This window comes from Cebidichthys violaceus, unplaced genomic scaffold, assembly GCF_023349555.1.
Source record: "Cebidichthys violaceus isolate CVI_PGR_0920_01 unplaced genomic scaffold, fCebVio1.0.p SCAF_10, whole genome shotgun sequence".
Lineage (NCBI taxonomy): Eukaryota > Metazoa > Chordata > Actinopteri > Perciformes > Stichaeidae > Cebidichthys > Cebidichthys violaceus.
The window spans coordinates 5,700,316-5,714,596 of record NW_027176263.1 but is presented as its reverse complement, the minus strand read 5'-3'; the positions used below and the strand labels follow the sequence as shown (position 1 = coordinate 5,714,596).

At 41.8% G+C, this 14,281-nt stretch overlaps 1 protein-coding gene across 2 annotated transcripts in view; it reads left to right on the top strand.

Moving 5' to 3' along the window:
* The window catches only part of marchf8 (membrane-associated ring finger (C3HC4) 8), a 69,872-nt gene that overhangs the window by 49,107 nt on the left and 6,484 nt on the right, over nt 1-14,281 (top strand). The window contains exons 3-7 of one of the 2 annotated variants that reach the window (XM_068722227.1): nt 340-390; nt 6,339-6,424; nt 6,680-7,621; nt 12,471-12,651; nt 13,529-13,664. In XM_068722227.1, the coding sequence (XP_068578328.1) occupies nt 340-390; nt 6,339-6,424; nt 6,680-7,621; nt 12,471-12,651; nt 13,529-13,664 (1,396 nt within the window). The remainder of the gene's footprint in view (nt 1-339; nt 391-6,338; nt 6,425-6,679; nt 7,622-12,470; nt 12,652-13,528; nt 13,665-14,281) is intronic. The other variant, XM_068722219.1, reaches the window with a different exon arrangement.

Below are 14,281 nucleotides of genomic sequence, written 5' to 3'. Positions count from 1 at the left end.
GCTAAACATCAGCATGTTTGCATTTGTCATTGTGAACATATTACCATGCTAGTGTTAGCATTTAGCTCCAAGCAGCTGGGTGCCTATTTTAGGTTCTACACATGTGGACTCTTTGTCTTGTGTCTTGTTAAAAGTTACATTTGCAAACATTTCCTGTGGATGTTCGTTCTGTTTCAAATGGTCAAATAGCACACGCTCATGACAAATTTAGAGTAATGCAGATCAAAAATATGTCAGTTTTGACTGTGCAGGATGCATGCGCAGATTGAACAGCATTTATCTGTTTCTGAATTTAGTTTTTGTACCCACTTTAATTGTCTCTCTTTTCCTCTTTTACAGAATGAAAAGCCTCTGGGTCATTCTGCAAGCAGGTCCAGCAATATATCAAAGGTGAGCAAAGCACACACAAATGGGGAAGAAACTGAATGAATGATGTATCGACTTCCTCCGCCACAGAGAGAGAGAGAAGACAGCAGGGCGGCGGTGAGGTGAGCTGTGGATGAAGGCAGAGATTGGCAGGACAGATGGACAGACATGCAGTGGAGTGAGAGTAGCTGATAGATAACCTGCCCCCCTTGAATCACATCACCACAACCAGAGCTGCCCCTCTGATCAACCTCCAGACAGGATGTTTCTCTGTGACTCTTGTCTTTCTCTATTTCTTCCCTTCCTTCCTCCCTCCTCGTCTTCGCTCTCTCAGGCAAACCTACTGACTCCAGGGTTTCAATCCTTGTTCACCTGAGCTTCTTATAGGATAAACACTTTACTTGTGCTAACAGATGTCAAGGTCACTTCCTCACCAGGGGACCGCTCCTGCAATAATGTTTGATCCACAAGCCAGTCACCGTTTATACATGAGGGAGAGGGAAGTTATTGCACCTGAGGGAAAAATATACCAGCAATTACCTATGTCCATGGCCACAGCTATGGAGAACCATTAATAGAGTGTTTCTTCAGACAATGTGCCACTCTCAGACCAGAGAGGTGGTATGGCTTAGTAAAACGAACAATGACCACCTTACATAAACTGACACACTAATTGTTATTGACTTATTGAATTGAACTCTTATTGAATTCACTTCTATTTCCATGTGATTGCAGATAACAGATGTGGTAAAACTGGGGTAATGAAAAAAATAAGAAAGACTCTCATATGTAGACTGCAGACATTGAACCCAATATACATTTTCTACATGTATCTACACTGAGTTTAATTGCTCTTATATAGTTTATATTTTTAATTTCTATTCTTATTTTTTTATGTTATACATTTGTAATTATTATTTTTTTCTGCTCTTCTTTATTTATCTATAGTTATTTTAGTCCTTCTGCTGTTGCAACGTTTGCATTTCCCCTCTGGGAATTAATAAAGGCTTATCTCACTCTCTTACTGATTTGATAGCGAAACCAAAAATGAACAGACCCAAAATGTTCATTACATCCATCCACTGCATTGTAAAATTGTGTGTGTACACAACTGCAGTGAGTATACAGTCTGTCTTTCAATGGGATAATCATAAACAACTCTATACTCATTACCTCTATATAATTGACTTTCCGTAGCTGATCTGGCACATAACAGCCTGTAAAACTACGATTTGACGTTGTTACACTTAGCTGTTTCAACAGATTAAAGAAAGAACATTCGATATGTCAATTAGTGATCTTCAGACATGCTTGTAGGTGGATTTTGTTACCTTTTGGACAGAGCCAGGCTAGTTGTTTTTAATTTTAGCAGACAGATATGAGAGTGGTATCAAACTCTCAGTAAGAAAACTATTATTTCCCAAAATGTCAAACTATTTGTTTAATGGTTTCCCAACACGGCTGTGTTTGGTGTCTACAGAGACAACAGTTTCAGTCTGGAGCTGCTGTGGCAGGATAGTTTGATGAGGCTTAAAATAGCTGAAACTGATCAGTTTAAACATGCCTTGTTTGGCTCAGATATGAATCTTGCACAGTGGCTTGGGATCCTGGTTATTTCAAACATTTATGTATTCAGTTTTATTGTTTAAACTAGACTGAATATGTGATGGTAATGATTGAGGGTTTAGTCACATCTGAAAAGTTGGGATGATAGAAGTTTCTCTTGTTGCACTTGCTTTCTTTCTACACACACACACACACACACACACACACACACACACACACACACACACACATGAGATGGCCAAGAGATCGAAGTTCCAGGTATCGTGTGCCTAAATGGAAGGGTGAATTTAGTCAGCTAGCTGTTTCTGGATAACATGCATTGTCATTAAATGTCCTACCTAGACTGCCATTCCTTTGACAAATGTCTGTAATGGATAGACATAAAGTATGAACAAGGCTCTTAAATTTGACAGCTTTAATTAATAACCAGCAGGCTGCCTGCCAGCTGGTGCTTCCTGCTCATTCCTAAAGGGAAATACCACTGACTGGTAGGTTTCAAATCTGTTTTAATTGTTCTCTGGACAGACAAGTCTACTGGGAAAAGATGCTGAGTCAGCTTGTGACTGGAAAGGTTGCTGGTTTGAATTGCTAGACCAGTTTGGATCACTGAGCAAGGAAATATAAGAAGTCCTCTCCAAGCTCTTGACATACAGCTTAAACTGACTGTTAAAGATGTTAATTTATGTTCCAAAGCTCCAAAAAAATTAATGATAAAGGCACTTTTTTTGATCACCGTAAAATGTACAGCTAGTAAGACCATGAGTTACTTTACTCATGTGCCACTGCTGATGACCATTTAATGGATGATCTCGACGAACGCGTGTTTGTTTTCATTCATTTCCACATCAGCTGCAGCCAGACTCCAAATAAAGACACCAAAACAAACCCTGCATTGCTTCACATGGCACAGATTCAAGCTGAATCACTAGCTCATGTCAGATCAAATCAAAAATGAATGTGCTTGTATCCATTCGTTGACCTACTTAAAAATATATCTCTCTACATAAATAACCACAGCATCAGCTTGAGAGGAAGATTTCATAACATCTCCAGCTTGGCACAACAATACAGTCTGGATGATTTGTATGTGAGATCTCAAGCAACCCAAGAATTTGTTCATTCTGTCAAAGCACCTGCTCTAGTTTTAGACTGATAACCTGGCAGGATACTTGTGGTCCCTTTTCTGTGTAGAGTCGCTGAACTGTTGGTGGGTTTTTCTTTAATCAAACAGCGTTGTCCTCTTTAAGGATGACTCAAAAAACATCCACTCTCCAGTTACTTCCAACACTCGCTGGAATACCTGCCATGAGATGCACACCAGGACAGAGAGATAATAACAGGAAAACAAGCTGCAGCATTTAGCCAGAGGGTGAATTCTTTCATAAAGATGATATTGCTTCAATCAGTGAGCTTGTCACTGTGGGAGGATTAAGGTGTATAGTCTTAGATATGAACGTATACGTGTATCTGAAGCCAAAAACTCATTATCTCTCACCTGCTGGGTTTTTGTTTGTTCATTGATTCATGTATTTGGAAGGTGTCTGTTATCGAGCTATTCCTGTCTGGAGATTTGTGGAAGAAAGATGTAGTTGAGGGCAAATAATCAGCATTTTTGTTAAATGAAGCAATGGTCAGTGTGTAATATAAAAGAGCTGCTCTGAAAGCCTTAGCAGCCTGAGGATTGCCCGGTGATTTGGCAGGAGTAGATTTTCCACTCGGCGAGGTCAGGAGGCTTAGCTGTTGCTGTTTCTCTTTTTAGCATCGTGCCAGGGAGCTGTGCGATGCCTCCTTCACCGTTTGGGAAGGAATTAAACTATTACAGTCCTCATAAAGATACAAAGCAGCGACCGACTGCTTCGTGCGCTGCTGTTGATAGTCAGCCAAACATCTGGTTGGCGGTTATTTAATGCTATCTTCTCACATTGGAGAATCTGCAACAAGAAAGTGTTTTGCTTGAAAGATTGCTTTAAAAATGAATCAAACTAATTTTTTGTTTTCTTCTCGAATGACTTGTAAACTGATCATGTCAGCGCTACAGCTAGTAGAGAATTCTATGAAGCACTTTAACACTAAGATCTCCAGAGAAACATGAGACAACAAAAGTTTAAAGTTCATTTTCCCCTGTGGTTAGAAAATGAGAGGCTATCGTTCTCTCAAGATACAGATGGAGACGTTAAAAGAAGAATGAAGGCTGAGGTAATAGCAGATGTGATAATAGAGGTGTTAGAGAAATAAGAGATGCAGGGAAAGAGGATGATTTACAGTATGTGTGGATAGTGGGAGTGCTTAAGGAGAGAGGTGAAATTAGTAGTTATGATAATGACTTGAGAGAGCATAATAAACAAGGATTCATTACAGTATGTTTTGAAGGCTGGATTATGTCTAATTAGCACATCGGAGCCAAAGAACAGAATGAAACACGAACTGAGTGGATAAATTAAAGTGTATATATGTTTATTTTCAAAGTTTGTAAAGTAAAATGTGGCCACTTGACACAATTTTTCATCAGTGGTTGAGATATGGGCACCTGCAGTGTTTTGGTTCTCCATTAAATGGTGGCACTCATTTGCTCATCAACGGTCCTCGTCATAAGAGAGGGCAGTTATTAGAGAGCAGATGTCTGAAGACTCATACAGGCCGTTAGGAAGTTAATCAAATCATTACTATCTGGACTCTCTTCCCACTGCTGTTTGCGTCTGCTCAGAGACAGAGTTAGTTATCTATCAGGCAGCTCCCAAAGATGACAACATGAATGATTAACAGAGGAAGCACGGCACTGGAACATTATGTTGAAGAATAAAATAAGGAACAAAGATACCATCCAGTGTCATTAATGATTAGTGTAAACATGATCTGCCACTTTTTTACAGATTTCGTTTACAGATTTCCCATGATGCTTTAGCATGTGTTTCTTCTTTTTAGTCATTGTTAAAGTGTAAGAGCTGAATCAGCATGTAGTTAAATATAGTGATGGGTGCTATAATAATGTGTTATTGCTTTGATCTGATCTTTTTGTATCTCACGCACTTCTCAGAGCTGTCTGTTCATTTTGTAGACGCCTGCAGGAGCCCCAAACAGCAGCCTTGAAATATTAGCTGTTAAAATAGGAAAATTAAATTGAATTTTAAAGAGACATTAAAAGCAACCTTGGATGAATTATAAAAGGACAATAGAAAAGAGAGAGACAGCATGTTTGTGAAAGGAGAAGCTGTGCTGTTCAGAAAAACAGACCAAAGGGCAAAGCTAGATATTGAATTTTGTATTGATTGGTGTCGGGCCATGAGCCATAAATTTCCCCTTAGTTAGAAATTAAATCAATAGGTAATTAGTTTCTTATCGAAATGACCAGGCCTCCCATATCTTTATGTTAGCGACCCAAACACTGATCCCGTTGTGTAACGTCGCTCCCTACCCAATATGTATTCTGTCACACTTTGGATACATTGTTAAAGGAATAGTTCGCTTTGAGACTTAAATGAGCAGATTGATACCACTCTCGAGCTGTCGACATACTTAATATAAGAAGTAGAATTAGCCGAGCATAAAGACTGGGAGACTGTGTCCAAGGAAAAAAAATCACACTATCCTGGAAAAGCTTGGCCGTCAGCTGTTGTGACCATGGCTGGAAAAAAGGAAAGAGGTTCCACAACTTCCAAGAGCTGATCGATGCTCTGAAAGTCTTTCGTTTTTCCAGATATAGAAACTCTTTAGCTGAGGAACGGCCACATCCGTCTATTCATGCTCAAACTGCAAAACAGTGGAGCAGTGCGCAAAGTAACTCATTTAGCTTTGGTCTGTGTCGGTCTATAAGGAGTTACAGCAGCATATGTGTAAGATAGTACAGTATAAATAGTAATGAATATAGAAAATGTTGAAATATACCAGAAGTTTCCTTTTAAACCATTTAAAGTTATCCTCATCCCATTTGGATTTTAGTGAAAGCCACAATAGATAATGCTGAAGGCATCATCCTTGTACCTGGCCGTGCATCTGTTCAAAATTCTCTGTGGAGGCTGAACAAGTCTACAGCCTCACGTCCTCCAGCTGTGTCTCTCTCAGCGCCTCATTCCTCATAACTTTCCCTCTGTCTCGCAGTCCGTCTCCTGAGCGCCTCGCTCCGTGGCAGCCTGGTGTTTCACCTGCTCTGTGACTCATCGAGACAGATTTTTACTGGCACAACTTTAATCAGACAGATTAGCTGCCAGTATTGTGTTTTATTCCTTTTTATCATCCAATGTATCGGTGTGTGACATGCGTTTACTCTTTCTATAAAAATCAGATTCAGGCACTGATGATTCTCACCACACACAGGAACTTCCCTGGCAACACAGGGAATATGATTTAATCCTGTCTGTTAAATAATACACTAGTTATTTATACAGTTATGTCTTTGTTTTGTTCCTCAGGCGGGGAGCCCGACTTCAGTCAACGCTCCATGCAGTTTCTCCAGGACGTCAGTTTCCCCCTCCAGCCAGGACATCTGCAGGTACAAGCCACCTCATTTCACTGATATGAACACAAATGTGATTTTATTGTAACATGGGTCAACCATTGTTTGCTATTTCCATGCAGAGGCAAAACTGAAAACCCAAAATCTTTTAGCTCCTTTTTTGAAGTTCCTTTGTTTTCAAATGCATGATGTTGTTTTCCATTTCTCTTTTTTTTTCCTTCTCCTGCTGTCCCGTACCACTGTCTTCAATCACATTCCTCTTTCATAAACACACATCCACAAACACTTACACACCAGCAGTCAGGTTCAGGACTATCAGAAGCAGACTGCAGTGGTTCTGTTGAATTCAAACGGTAAAACCTGTCAAGGTTCAGGAGGTATTTCAGTCACCACCCTCTGCACGGAAGCCCTACCAGCCTCTAAACATGCCAAACAACGAGACTGGCTCTCCCTGCTGCGCCCCTCCTCCGTCAACATCCACCCCAGCGGGGCGCTCAGGTTTTCTGTGTCTCTAAATGACGTGGGCCAACGCGTGGACAGTCTTTGCCGCGGTCTGCACTTTATAGACCGCACCTGCTCCGAGGGAGAGCTGGAGCTGAAGCCCCTGCCCGCTCAGCCAACCGGCTCGGATCGAAGGGCGCACACACTCAACGGCAAGCTGGCTGCAGCACCCACACACCAGATCCCAGATCCGACCTTCTCAACATGCACCCACCCCCACCTCGTCCCTGCCTTCACCAACAATTACAAATACATGTTGGGCATCCCTCCCGCAAATTATCTCCCATCTGCCCCTGCCATTAATGCCCCTCCTCCTCCTCTTTCCAACACTCTCCTCAACCCTCATCACTCTCCGAGCGCCAACTTCCTCCGTCTCCTCCTCCCCTTCTCTCGATCCTCTACCTCGGCCAGCCTGCAGTGCTCTGAGCTGGGCAGCTACGCCTCCAACCTCCACATCCCCAAGTCCGCTAGCGTCCTGCTGGAAGGCAGTGAGTCAGGGTTCCTTGTCGAGGATCTGCTGGGAGACGATGACGTGTTCGAAGAGGACCGACTCAGTACAACTCTAAGGAGAACGGGCCAGCTGGCCACCCCAAAAACAGTCACCATGGCTGGGACCGGAGCTCTTTTAGCCCCCCTGTGCTTTATGGATGAGGACGTCGACCTGGACTGCTGCCCCTCCCCTTTGTCAGAGAAAACAGAGCCACTGTCACCCTATTCACTATCTGGAGACTGGTGCAGGTGGGTGACTGTCTGGATGGTATGACTTGGATGGTCTACCAAGTCGCTAACCCTGTGACTTGGTAGACCATCCCTGTGCCGTTAGTGGCAGTAAACCCCAGAGCCCTGTGGAGTAGTGGGAGCTTCTCATCCTGTAGTGTAACTACCTAGCAAATATCGTACACCTCAGACACATATGTCCTCAAAACCCCTGCTCGAAGTAGAGTTGTTAATCAGGAGAAGTTTACACATAGATGCTTTAGTCTACACACACTGCAACACCATAAGCTGTACTGATTCAACCCCTCATGTGTCTAGAACAGAAATATAACTTCATTTAATTTCATGCCATTTCATTTCACTTCAAATTTATCTCAAGGGTGTGCCATGTTTTTCGCGGTGCTGTCACGCTGTGTTTAGAATCATTTTTCAGTGTTACTAGATCGATGAGGCATTAACGTGTCTTAGGCTGCGAAAATTGGTGATTGATTTTGTCTGTAAACTTTAATCTTTGCAGTAGAGACAGGACTGGGGGGCAATTGCAACGTTAAGTAAAAGATAGAAGGGCAGAGGTCAGGGTAGAACATGTAATAGTATTTGGGATTGAAGTGTGTGTTCGTCTCAGAAATTGTGTAACAGAAGCAGAATAATAGACTTTGAACCAGCGTCTGTCTTATTGGGTCAACAGGGTCGTCAACTTTTTCACATGGCAGTCTGTGTGCAATCTGATAGGCTGAGCCAGTCTGTTAGGAAGGACAGATTGTAAGAGAAATATTTAATTACAGACCAGGTCACGACTGCGTGGCCCCTACAGATCAGGCTGGGTAGCGTAGATGTTTCTAAGTCGCCAAGAAATAAAATTTGAGCCCTACCTAGATCACGTAGAGAACTTCTGGGTTACAGTATCTGTCTGTCAATACTCCGCCTGGAAGCTGTTCACTGGATTGATAGTGGTTAAGTCTTAAGGACAAAGGAATGTCACTTATGTGTCTGTCTTGTTTTTGGCCCCTCAGCTGTGGTCTGTGCATGTAGTCCATTTCAGATTATACGTCTTATACAGTACGTCAGCTGTGGGCTGAGAGAGAAACATGAGCTTAGAATTGGAAAGGTGACCAGTTCAGAGATCAGGAGACAGATTATTGGCTTCAAATAGCCTTCGTAGTCTCAGCGCACACACACTTGCGCACAAACACATCGTGTTTGTGCTGTCAGGTGGCTTGAAGTGTGAGCTTAGAGCGTTGAGTGTGTGTGTGTGTGTGTGTGTGTGTGTGTGTGGCATGTTAATTATTAGCTCTTATACTGATGACATTTCTGAAATGAATGATGATGAGTCTTATTCCTTATCAGAAATGTCTCTTTGTAGAGAAATGTAAAAGTACAAACACATTTCTCATCAAAACACCTTGTGTGTATCCTGACAAATGCATTTTCTTCCTCTTAAATATTTCCAAAGCTGCTTTCTGTAAATATTTTAAAATCCTGCATTGTAGTTGTCTTTTTACCTGCCTTTTACTGCCACATCAGCAGAAAGGCATAAACCGGGTGTCATTTAACCCCTCTGTCATTTGATAAACATGGCCAACCTTTGAAGTAAATGTTAATTATTGCATTCGCCTCTTTCCTTCTTCTTGGTGTTTTAAGGCTTGCATGCTCTGTGTCCTCTGTGGTCCTCGTGCACGTACTAGTAGAGTCCAAACAGAACGGGGACAAAAACATGGTTCCATAGAGCTGCTGGAATTAAAAATAATCACAGAGTACCTTTAAGTTTCCACGTCTTCTAATATGAACCACTAAAGTCTATGTTATTCATGTAGTTTCTGAGAAAATGTTATATTCTTTTTTTAAGGCAAGCACGGCCACAGAAATGGAGACAAGTAACTTTTTAAGGTGTGCAGAGAGTGGAAAGAAGTCAAAAGGAATATGGCTTCCAGTGGTGCTGCCTTTAATTGAAATGTATTTTTCTCTGATTGGCGTGTCTCTGACAGAATGTACAGTAGAGCTTAAACTGTTCAGACTGACAACAGGCTGAGAACAAACGCCTCAGATGTCACACTCTGCCCCATACCTCCCCCATGAAAATATGTTTAGCAGAAATGCAAAGATAAAAACAGATGGTGTCAAAATATTAATTTGAAAATATATGAATAATAATAATTTCAGGTCCAGGGCAGGGCACTGAATAGCTGGAGGGAGGGGATCTGAAAGCAACACATTGAGGTAGTGAAGAGGGCAAAGGTCAATCGATTGCCACAGGAGAAGTATGAGGAAACAGACAAGAGTGAACAGGAAGAAAGTGAATGCTTCACCAGGGCTGTAATGTGGCCAAGCTTGTTTCCTCTCAGCTTGTGGTGCTTGTGATTTCCCGACTCTGTTTTGCTTCACATATTTTATTGCTGACATACTGTAATGGCCCCTCTGTCATCTTCAAATCACTGTTAAACAGGGTGTGTTCTGGTTGCTGAAGTGATGCAAATTTAATTTTAACTTCCCTCCCATGCCTAACGGTGCTTGGAATGTGCTGCTGTAAATTTAGCTGTTTGGGATTATTCCGTTAAATGTACTGATGAAGCACACGTCACTTTGAATGGCTGAATTTTGTTTGCTCCATTTGTGAGATCTCTATTTTTAAAGTGTCTTTTACAGCAGTTTACAGACAATCTAGCAGACATCTAGCATGAAACCTACATTTTTCAGCGCAAGATCCCTGGAGTCCTCCTCCACTCATGTTGTTTACTCATCACTTTATTTCCACCATGACTGCATGTGGAGGTGGGATTTTTCTGTTATATTCTCCTATGTTTAAAAAAACAACAAACAGTAACATTAGAATAATTTATCAAATCCATTTCAGCAAGTGCCAACCAACCCTTGTTATGAGCACCAAGATAGTCCAGGTCCTCAGGCTGGTACACAACAGTATGTGTGGGAAGAGAATCTGCAGTTCATCATCTTGTGATCCATACAACAACAATCACACAAACAAAGCAGCTCAGCCATAACCAATAGAAAAAAGACTCTTCCAGAGATGTTAATTGTGCCTCCTCTATCCCTTGATCCTTCGCTCCTCATTCCACTCCCTCCACCTCGTCTATTGAGAAACCCATTGATATGACCTATTTCTATCCTCTTTTGTTCACTTTGTCTTTTAATCTTGTAACGCTTTGGCCAGATCAGTGTAGTCTGCAAATAGACGTTATCTTGCTCGCTCACTTTCTCAACGTGTTCTTATCCTCCCCTTAACTGGGATAACGACAAACCTATTTGAACAACCTGTTCTCTTCTCCACCATCTTTCAATGCCTTTGTTTATTTGTTCTCCTAGAGAGAGGAGCCACTGCTCTCTGCGTCTCACTCAGGGGAAAACACAGCAGACGCCTTTCCTCATTTATGCATCTGCTGCTCAAAATCGGTAGAAAAGGTGGACTTGAAGTTAAGGTTTAAATAACTGCTTGCATCTTCCCTTGTGCAGCATGTTGTATTTGTATTGTGTTTGAAGATGCAAAAGCAGATTTTCCCTGGAGGCCCTGGTCTGAACAGGCCAATGTCCTGACGTTAAATTCTGAGATCATAATAACTTTAGTTTTTGCTTCATGCAAGTTGTGTGTATACTTATATTGACTTGACTTGACGAGGTCTCTAACAACCCTTTCCAACCTCTCATTTTGTGCCGTAACAAACTGAAAAACTCACTGCTTTGGCAGACTGTCGCTGGCCTACTGGTGAAACTGTGTTGTACATACAAAGTCTGGATTCTCACATCTATCTCTGCATCAGACGAATGCACACCTCCTTAATGTAGGTGACTAATAGCTCCAGCCCTCCAACCTGTCAGTGATGAACTTTAAGAGGAGCAAGGGTTGCTTCGGTCTGATATTAAAATATGATTGGTTTTTGTTACTGAGAAAATCATGTTACACCAGACACCTGTTAAATTAAATGCAATTAGATGCAGTAGCATTTCAACAATTACCAGATTTGAGAAGAAAAAGTTGTATTACAGAAGTGACCAGAGGTATTTCTACCCCAGAGGGTATTTGACATACAGAGTTATTCACCATCAGCACAGGCATCCAATAGCTTTCTCCACAACTGGCTCAAATAGACTTGAAAACTACCTTAGCGAGCGAGCAGAGAAGTCTGTGTGTGTGTGTGTGTGTGTGTGTGTGTGTGTGTGTGTGTGTGTGTGTGTGTGTGTGTGTGTGTGTGTGTGTGTGTGTGTGTGTGTGTGTGTGTATATATGTGTATATATAATTAATAAATAGCTGGCTAAAAGTGATATATAAAAGGCAGAAATAGTATTTGTGGTTGTAGTACAAATGCAAACTGAATCAAAGCAACCTAAAAATTGTGTATCAATATTCAATGTTATATAGTTAATAGTGAATAATATCCAATTTATAAGCTGTTCATAAGAACAGATCATTACAGGCAACTTGTATCAAATCTTCCAACATAGAGACTTAAGATTGCTGCTGCTACAACTGCGGAGATTCAAATTGCTTTGATCTATTTTGTGCTGCGACGTTGCGAGAACACAGGTGGTTATTTTCTGAAAATGTCATTTTGATTTACAAATGAAGTGCTTTGAATCAAATGAGTTAGACCTGATTGAGTTTATTCATGTGGGACATGTGTTGTCTTCTGCATTCAGCGTCTCAATATTTGTGAAATAATGTTTCCACCTGTCTTGCTTTCCTATATCGATGGCAAGTGTGGAATAAATGAGCATTGAGTTTCCTAGAGTTTGGGGAAATATGTCAGCTTTGCCTGCTAACTTTTCTCTTTTTGATCTTTTCTCTCCCGTGTCTTCCTCCTATTACAGCGGCCTTGCCTCCTAGCTTAGTGTTGACTGTTTTCTTTGGCTCCTGTAGGATTTGTCACTGTGAAGGGGATGACGAGAGTCCTCTTATCACACCGTGCCACTGCACGGGAAGCCTGCGCTTCGTCCACCAGTCCTGTCTACAGCAGTGGATCAAGAGCTCTGACACTCGCTGCTGTGAGCTCTGTAAATACGAGTTCATTATGGAGACCAAGCTCAAACCACTGCGCAAGGTAAGACATAGTTGTATGTGTGCATATTTGTCTGAAGTCAATTAATGCACTCGTTCATTAGTTCAGCCTCATTGCATTTCCAAGTGTCCGAACTTAGAGGTGACGCAGAAAATGCCAAAAAGCTGCCTCCAATCTGTCACACGGATAACACAAGCATGACACCGATTTTTGAAGCGGTTTTCAGTGGAGCTCGTTGGGGAGGAGGAGGCAGAGATGGCACACTCCCATTAACGGCTCTTATCAATCGCTGTGGCCTGGAGATAGCAGGACACTAATTAAAATTCCTCCACCCTTCATTAGCTGCACAAAGGGCCTTAAACAAATGCTCAGCTGTTAATAGCTTCTGAATGGCACTGGTGAATATTGAAGTTGTTCAAAGATGAGATGAGGGTGTCGGTCTCGGTGTAAAGTGTTTATCAAAGGGTGCTTGGTTTCATCTCGCACTGCAACTCCCACTTCTCTTCAAAATGACCCTGCAATCAAAGGAATGCATTTTGGATGTTGAGAGGCTATACAGCTTAATTACAGAACTGATCTGATGGTGCCGGCATTGAATTTTGTGTTGGGCTCAGTTCCTGATAATGTATTGTGAAGCCAATGACAGACGAGGTAGCTGGCCTCTGTGGGCTGTATACGCACTTTTCTTCTCTGTTTTACTCGCTATGCCAAGAAACGTTATGCAGCATTGGATCTTGATCACAGAAGCCGAACGGTCTCCAACAAATATTTCGCTCGCACTCTGAGCTGCTGAGAGACAATTCAGTTTTATCGCTTTAAGTGTTGAGTGTGTGTTTTGAAAGCTCCAGTCTTTGCGTGTGAATGTATAGTTGACCTCCTCAAATGTTCCTCCTTTGTCCTCTCCTGCTCTCTGCTGCAGTGGGAGAAGCTACAGATGACGGCGAGCGAGAGAAGGAAGATCATGTGTTCGGTCACCTTCCATGTCATCGCCATCACCTGCGTGGTGTGGTCGCTGTACGTCCTCATCGACAGAACAGCGGAGGAAATCAAACAAGGTCAGCGCCGACTGGGACGCACACACAAACATACATTGACGTAACGTTGTTGTTTGTGTTGGCTGCGGTTGGATGTTATCCATTCTAGAATGTCATCCATGTTCAGTATTTAATGACAAATCTGCATAACTGTAGTGTTATTTCAGCAGTGTGAGTATTGAGTTCAAATAGTGTGAAATGTTCTCTAAGACTGGAATATGTGTCGGCGTAATTCACTTGCAGAAGCTCCGCGGGCATCAAAGGCACGAACAAATGTGTAGACGAGTGCGCTGAGATTCTTTCAGAGATTATCTTCTGTCCGTTCGTATTTTGGAATTTCACTTCAATTCAGTTCGCTTTGATTTCAGACCTGTGGTCCATAAAAGTTCAGAGATAAAAGAAAAGAGATTTTAAAAGTAGATCTTTACATCCATCATTATAAGATCCAAATTGAGATTATGACTTTTTAGAGTGAGGTGGTTTTGGTTCATCCTTAACTTCTTCAAGGGAGTTAAATCAGGTTGTGTGTGCGTGATGTGAATTCAAATTACAAGTTGAAAGTATCTTCAGTGATTAGTCTCGTCAACAAAAGACCCTCTCTTGTGTGTTTATACTATATTTGAAGATACAGTCAGAAT